This window comes from Rhinopithecus bieti, unplaced genomic scaffold, assembly GCF_001698545.2.
Source record: "Rhinopithecus bieti isolate Rb0 unplaced genomic scaffold, ASM169854v2 scaffold_10181, whole genome shotgun sequence".
NCBI lineage: Eukaryota > Metazoa > Chordata > Mammalia > Primates > Cercopithecidae > Rhinopithecus > Rhinopithecus bieti.
The window spans coordinates 1,323,159-1,330,189 of record NW_016806624.1 but is presented as its reverse complement, the minus strand read 5'-3'; the positions used below and the strand labels follow the sequence as shown (position 1 = coordinate 1,330,189).

At 38.9% G+C, this 7,031-nt stretch overlaps 1 protein-coding gene across 2 annotated transcripts in view; it reads left to right on the top strand.

Annotated features, from left to right (window-relative positions):
- CWC27 (CWC27 spliceosome associated cyclophilin) overlaps positions 1-1,810 on the top strand; it is a 271,511-nt gene extending 269,701 nt beyond the window's left edge. Inside the window, exon 13 of one of the 2 annotated variants that reach the window (XM_017877115.1) lies at positions 1,209-1,810. In XM_017877115.1, the coding sequence (XP_017732604.1) occupies positions 1,209-1,371 (163 nt within the window). In that variant the 3' untranslated portion in view covers positions 1,372-1,810. The remainder of the gene's footprint in view (positions 1-1,208) is intronic. The other variant, XM_017877114.1, reaches the window with a different exon arrangement.
- Positions 1,811-7,031: the final 5,221 nt, after the last annotated feature.

The window sequence follows — 7,031 nt, the reverse complement described above, 5'->3', positions numbered from 1 at the left end:
ACTCCGTCTCAAAAAAAAAAAAAACTGTGTATAGGGTATAACGGTAGGAAAAGACTTAAGAGTTTTGTTTTATTTTTATAAAAATTGAACTTTTCGCCAGGCGCAGTGGCTCACACCTGTAATCCCAGCACTTTCGGAGGCCGAGGCAGGTAGATCACAAGGTCAGAAGTTCAAGACCAGCCTGGTCAGCATGGTGAAACTCCGTCTCTACTAAAATACAAAAAATTAGCCAGGCATGGTGGCACATCTCTGTAGTCCCAGCTACTTGGGAGGCTGAGGCAGGAGAATCACTTGAACCCAGGAGGTGGAGGTTGCAGTGAGCCGAGATCATGCCACTGCACTCCAGCCTGGGCAAAAGAGTGAGACTCCATCTCAAAAAAAAAAAAAATTGAACTTTTCTCTTTCCAAATTCATTCAACTGTTCTGAAGTCTGCTCTTTTGACTTCCCTGTTCATTCCTGGCACCTCATATGAGGCACAGCTAATTACTAACATATTTAACTGATCCTAAAGATAGCTAGCTTATGACCTCTCAGGATTCCAGCATATGCTGATACCTTAAGACCAGTAAGCTTTTAATGAAGAGAGCAGGATTGGTTAGATTTGTTGTAATCAACAATAGAAGGAAATTAGTCCATAGAGTTATGTCAAAAGTTTAGTTTCCTTTTGTATAAAGAAAATATTTTTAAACCAGCAGTTCCCCAGTAAAGAGAGTCATAACACCATTTGAACATCATTTTTAAATTATCTTAATGTATTCCCTACTCTTGACCCATGTAACTGTTGAAATTTTTAAAAATCAGATAGGGCTGGCTTATTGTCTTGAGTTTTGCTCTGCAGCCTGACTCACTCTGGCTAAAGGAATGTGTTCTTTAAAGGAAGCAGACAGTGTCCTCTGAGTTTACTTTGAGGAACACTTCTGTATAAAACTCTTTTAACCTCCCATCAGGAGAGAAACCTCAAGTAAAGACTGAGGCAAAGAGATTCTCTACTAGAAATATAAACCAGCAGAACAAACTCCAGACATGTTTTTCAAATTTAAGAGTTTTCTGAGAAGTTGGTTTCCATGTGGTGTAAGCACCAGTAAACAACAAACCCATCTTGGTGTTCTGTATGCTTATAGTTCATTATGTCAGTGATAGTAGAGTATAGAATTTCTACTTTAAGTTCCCATGCAAGAATCACTGAACCATCTCTCTCCCTCTTTAGGATGTCACATGTACTTCAGTTTGAAGATAAAAGCAGAAAAGTGAAAGATGCAAGCATGCAAGACTCAGATACATTTGAAATCTATGATCCTCGGAATCCAGTGAATAAAAGAAGGAGGGAAGAAAGCAAAAAGCTGATGAGAGAGAAAAAAGAAAGAAGATAAAATGAGAATAATGATAACCAGAACTTGCTGGAAATGTGCCTGCAATGGCCTCGTAACAGCCATTGTTCCTAACAGCATCACTTAGGGGTGTGAAAAGAAGTATTTTTGAACCTGTTGTCTGGTTTTGAAAAACAATTATCTTGTTTTTCAAATTGTGGAGTGATGTAAGCAAATGCTTTTGGTTACTGGTACATGCGTTTTTTCCTAGCTGACCTTTTATATTGCTAAATCTGAAATAAAATAACTTTCCTTCCACATTACATGTTAACCATTGCAGACTGTGCAAGCCTGTTTGTGTCCTTTTACCCTAAAATATATAAAGGCTTCCTTTTCAAGATTTTTTAATAAGAAGTTCTTACAGAAAGAATATTTGTGGGAACCTCCCTTTCACTAACTCTGGAATATAATAAAAGATTATAAATAAAATATAGAATATAAATATGGATGAGGTTTTTTGTATATAAATATTTCAAAATATCCAAGCCAACACAACTCAATAACCTCATGCCTTCAGTCTTGAGGAACCCCCAAGTGAACATTCACACCTCCATTCAGGCCGGTGCCTGGGTTTTATGGACACAGTCAAGATATGTTAACACTCTAAGTAACATCAGCCAGGCTCACTGCATGCCCAGCCTGACACCTGGCCCCCTGCCCACTCCTCTGCCCTTCTTAGCACAGTAATACCAAGAGCACATGCAGAGGTCCCATTCTGACAATAAAAACTCATTAAGAATTTAGCTTTTGATGACAATCATTCATACTCGTTTTTTGTTTTTTGGTTTTTTTTGAGACGGAGTTTTGCTCTTGTTGCCCAGGCTGGAGTGCAATGGTGCGATCTCAGCTCACCACAACCTCCGCCTCCTGGGTTCAAGCAATTCTTCTGCCTCAGCTTCCCAAGTAGCAGGGACTACAGGCATGTGCCACCATGGCTGGCTAATTTTGTATTTTTAGTAAAGACGGGGTTTCTCCATGTTGGCCAGGCTGATCTCAAATTCCCAATCTCAGGTGATCCACCTGCCTATGCCTCCCAAAGTGCTGGGATTACAGGCATGAGCCACTGCAACTGGCCCATACTGGTTATTTACTATATATTATCTATATTATATACTACAGTCTGAATGCTAAAATTATATCACAGGCTGCTTTCACTAGCCTGATAAAACCTCACCAGCTACTTCTTTTCAGATTGTGTCTCATCAGCTCTCTTTCAGAATGTAATCTGATAAGCTTTCTCTAGAGCATAGAGCACTGGTTCTCAAAATGTAATCCCAGATGCAACACTACAGCAGTAGCATCACTTCAGAACATGTCAGAAATGTAACTTCTGGGCCATACTACCCACCACTACCACCTCTCCTTCAGACTACTGAATCTGAAACTTTAGACCCTGAGGGCTCGTTAAACGGATGGGCCTCACTGCTGGTGGTTCCACCTCTTGATATTGGCGATATCTAGTGAAGTTAAAAATGTGTATATCCAATAACCCAACAATTCTAAATCTAGGTCCTAGGAATCCTAAAGAAATTCTCACATATTGCTCAAGGAGAGGAGTACTAAGTTATACACTAAAGCATCAACCAAAGAATGGATAAATAGGTTGTTGAATACTCATACTATGGAATACTTTATAGAGGTGAAAATCAGTAAATCAGAGCTATATGTAGCAGATCTTTAATGTGGAAAAAAAGGAACCACCCATATAAAAATTAAGACAATTCATTATGATATATTGTTTATGGATGTACACATATGTAGAAAAGTATAAAAACACATGTGGAAATAGTGTTTGCCTCTGAGAAGGAATTCACAGGGAGCTCACTTGTGTTTGTAATGTTTTATTTTTTAAGTGCTAGATGGTAAGTACTCAGTTCTCATTTTCTGTACATTTTGGAATACCTGAAATATTTCACAATTTTTTTATGATTATATCTGGAACCTGAGGTGAGAAGACAGAAGGACCCCCAGTACTAACAAGAACCCTTTCTATTTTGCTTCAGGAAGAAGGAGAGAGCTTCAAAGAGGAGGAGAGGGCTATGATTGAGGTGTTCTGGGAAAATGTCAACCTACTCAAATGCAGAGTGGTCAGACTCAAAGCCACCCCAAAATAAGCCAGTGTTTGGAAGTGTATCCCATCTTCCCCTCACCATAAAGGTTATAATATTGGTTTTATTTCAGATAAAACAGAATTTCATCTTCCAAACTCACAAAGTCTCTCTTGGTTATTCTGAAAGGTATTACCACTAAATCTGTCTCTGTTGAAGTACCCTATGGTGTCTCTACCATTCCTCCTGGATTGTGTCTACCTTAACCACTGCAGTGTTATCCTGGAACAGAGGAAACCACAGACCTCCAGGGCACACACTAGAGAATAATATTTGCAGGTTTAAAAAGATAACTGAATGACAAAATTAAAACCTCACTTTGGTTGAATGCTTCTCATCCTATTTTAACCACAAGGACCAGAAAGATCTGAAATTCCACAGAGATTAGAATTTTATCAGAAGAACTTCACCATGATAATAAAATTCACCATAAACTTAACTGAATAAAAGCAGTAATAATTTTTAAAAAGCTTTAAAATGTACTTGAATTATCTGTTCAATATTGTATGAAATGTGTTCATAGTAAAGCTTTTGGAAATGTTACAGGAATGTGTGGGAGCCAAATGAATTGCCAAAAAAAAAAAAATTTAAAAAAACCAAAACCTGTTAGAAAATTAGTCTTTTTTTTTTTTTGAGACGGAGTCTCGCTCTGTCGCCCAGGCTGGAGTGCAGTGGCTCGATCTCGGCTCACTGCAAGCTCCGCCTCCCGGGTTTCCGCCATTCTCCCGCCTCAGCCTCCGAGTAGCTGGGACTACAGGCGCCCGCCACCGCGCCCGGCTAGTTTTTTTGTATTTTAGTAGAGACGGGGTTTCACCGTGTTAGCCAGGAGGGTCTCGATCTCCTGACCTCGTGATCCACCCGCCTCGGCCTCCCAAAGTGCTGGGATTACAGGCTTGAGCCACCGCTCCCGGCCAGAAAATTAGTCTTTTAATTTTAATTTCATATTTGGGATTTTTATGTTATGTGTCTTACCCTATGGATGTTATCCTAAGGAAGTATGTTAGCCTTGGTGTTTGTTTGTTTTGTTTTTTACATTTCTTTCTTGCTGTATGAGTTAACATTCTTATTCATTGTCTGTGACAATGCTGCACATTCTGGAGAGCAAAGAGAAAAGCAACTCCCAGCAATTTTTTTTCTCATTTTATGACAAACCAGTTTTTCTCTTGGTTGAAGTCATTGGCAAGGTGAAAGTTAAAACTAACCCTAGACCTTTCCATTCTCAATAGGTAATTGAGGCAAATGCAGATCTCTCTAGAATTTTTAATGATATAATACAAAATGCAAAGCTTGATGAAATTTGAATTCCAAGAGAAATAATGAAACACCAGATCTTACTAGGATGGGTATTAGAAGTCCTGGATTTGTAGAAAGAAACATTTATTCATTTATTCCCCAAAATCACTACCACCACCATCAAAGCCATAGGTGAATACGAAATGGTGTCATAATACACATGCCCTCAGCACTCTGTTTCCTCTGAGGCCACACAGTAATGCATCTGCTGCATGTAAAAATGGGGCTACCATAGAACAAGGGCATTAAAAAGTGTGAGGAGATGAGTGGTTTGCTGCTGTTTTTAGAACAAGTTCAATAAGCTATGATGTCCTTATCAAGCTGTCACTACCAAGTTCCTTGATAAGATCTGACGTGTGAGGTACATAAACCTGTTCTGTTGTAGCATTGTGGCCTGTATGGAAAAGGTTAGATAAATGCAAAATAATGCCCAAACATGCTGTTTAATCTTGGTGATAACAAGAAAGAAAATGGAGGTGTGAAGTGAGTTACCATTGAGGATTGTATCAGTATAAGCAATTTGTCTGTAAGGGGTGTAGAGAAGTTAAGAGAAGTTCATTCTTTAACACTGTCATTCACACACACACACACACACACACACACAAAAGCAGGTCTAGTTTCTCTGTGGCTTTGTCTCTGTTCCAATAACTGTCAACAGTTTATCAGGTGGTATCGTTTCTGCTTACTAGAAAGCAGGAAGTTTAACTGTCCCAAGTATATTTTATCTCCTTTCTTTTAGCTTTTACTGAAGACAAGTGAAACAGGAACCGTATTGTAGAGAAATCCTTTCTAATAAAGATTTGATGAAATTTGAATTCTGAGAGAAATAATGAAACACCAAATCTTACTAGGATGGGCATTAAAAGTCCTACATTTGTAGAAGTAATCATTTAGTCATTCCCTAAAATCACTACCACCACCACCAAAGCCGTAGGGAGATATCTTTGTCACAGGTGCTAAGAGTTTCATTAATCCCTGTGGCAATCCCTGTGAAAGTTGTTTTCATCGGTAGGCTGGTAAATCAGCTCTCCTTAATAAAGGAAAGAGGAGCCCTCATGTGCAGCATTTACTGATTTCCACAACATAAGTCCTCTCACCATGGCTGATTTCAAGCCACCAAAAGTAGCTCCAGTAAACTGGTTATTTTTCCCATTTTGTTTCATTCTAGCTCAAAGCTTATATAGTAACTCTTGCATTGGCCCTAAAGAACTTACACAAAGGTTTGAACCCTTTGCTAGGATCACAGTCTTCATGCATATTTCTGTTTCATGTAATTACTTCACACCGTCCTAAGTTCTAGCAATATCTGTACCCCACATTTTTATGGCAGTTTATATCTTTAGATTCTCTCGATGGAGTGTTCCAAAACCACTTGCCCCACATTTATTCTCTCCCTGCTTCTTGTGTTTTTTGCCCCAATTAGTCATATGTCCAATTCAAGAAGCAACCAAATCTTACAGGGGAAAGAAAAAAAAAAACAGCATTCAGTGGGGAAAGGAAAGAAATATAACTATAGTTCTTTGAATTATTCCAGGTAAGTGATAATGTATAAATTCATTATTTAATGTATTTTAAACTGTATTCTGGGTTAGGGGGTGAGAAATCCTACCTGAAAAGAAAAGATGACTGGCTTCTAAATGAAATGCAGACAGGAGTCTGGTCTCTCTCTGTTCCACATCTGCTGAGAATTATTTCCTTAAGATTAGATCATGGTGCTAATTCATGTTAAACATCTTCTGGAGGCTTTCTTCACAGCACCAGTCAAAAAGAAGGTGTTCTTGGTCTTTTAGGAAATTATTATTTTCTCATTCTCATGATGCCAAAAATGATAGTCATTGCTAGTTATGGCACTTTTTTAAAGTAATCAGGATAATTTTAAAAGCAGGACACTCTTAAGTGACTTTCCTATTTATTTTCTGAATTTACTCTAGAGATTTATTATGATATTCAAACACTTGAATAATAATACATTTGAGACCAGAAGCGGTGGCTCATGCCTGTAATCCCAACACTTTGGGAGACTGAGGCAGGTGGATCACCTGAGGTCAGGGGTTTGAGACCAGCCTGGCCAACATGATGAAACCCCTCTCTACTAAAATACAAAATGAGCCAAGCGCAGTGGCTCACACCTGTAATCCCAGCACTTTGGGAGGCCGAGGCGGGCGGATCGACTGAGGTCAGGAGTTTGAGAACAGCCTGAACAACGTGGAGAAACCCCATCTTTACTAAAAATACAAAATTAGCCAGGCGTGGGGGCACATG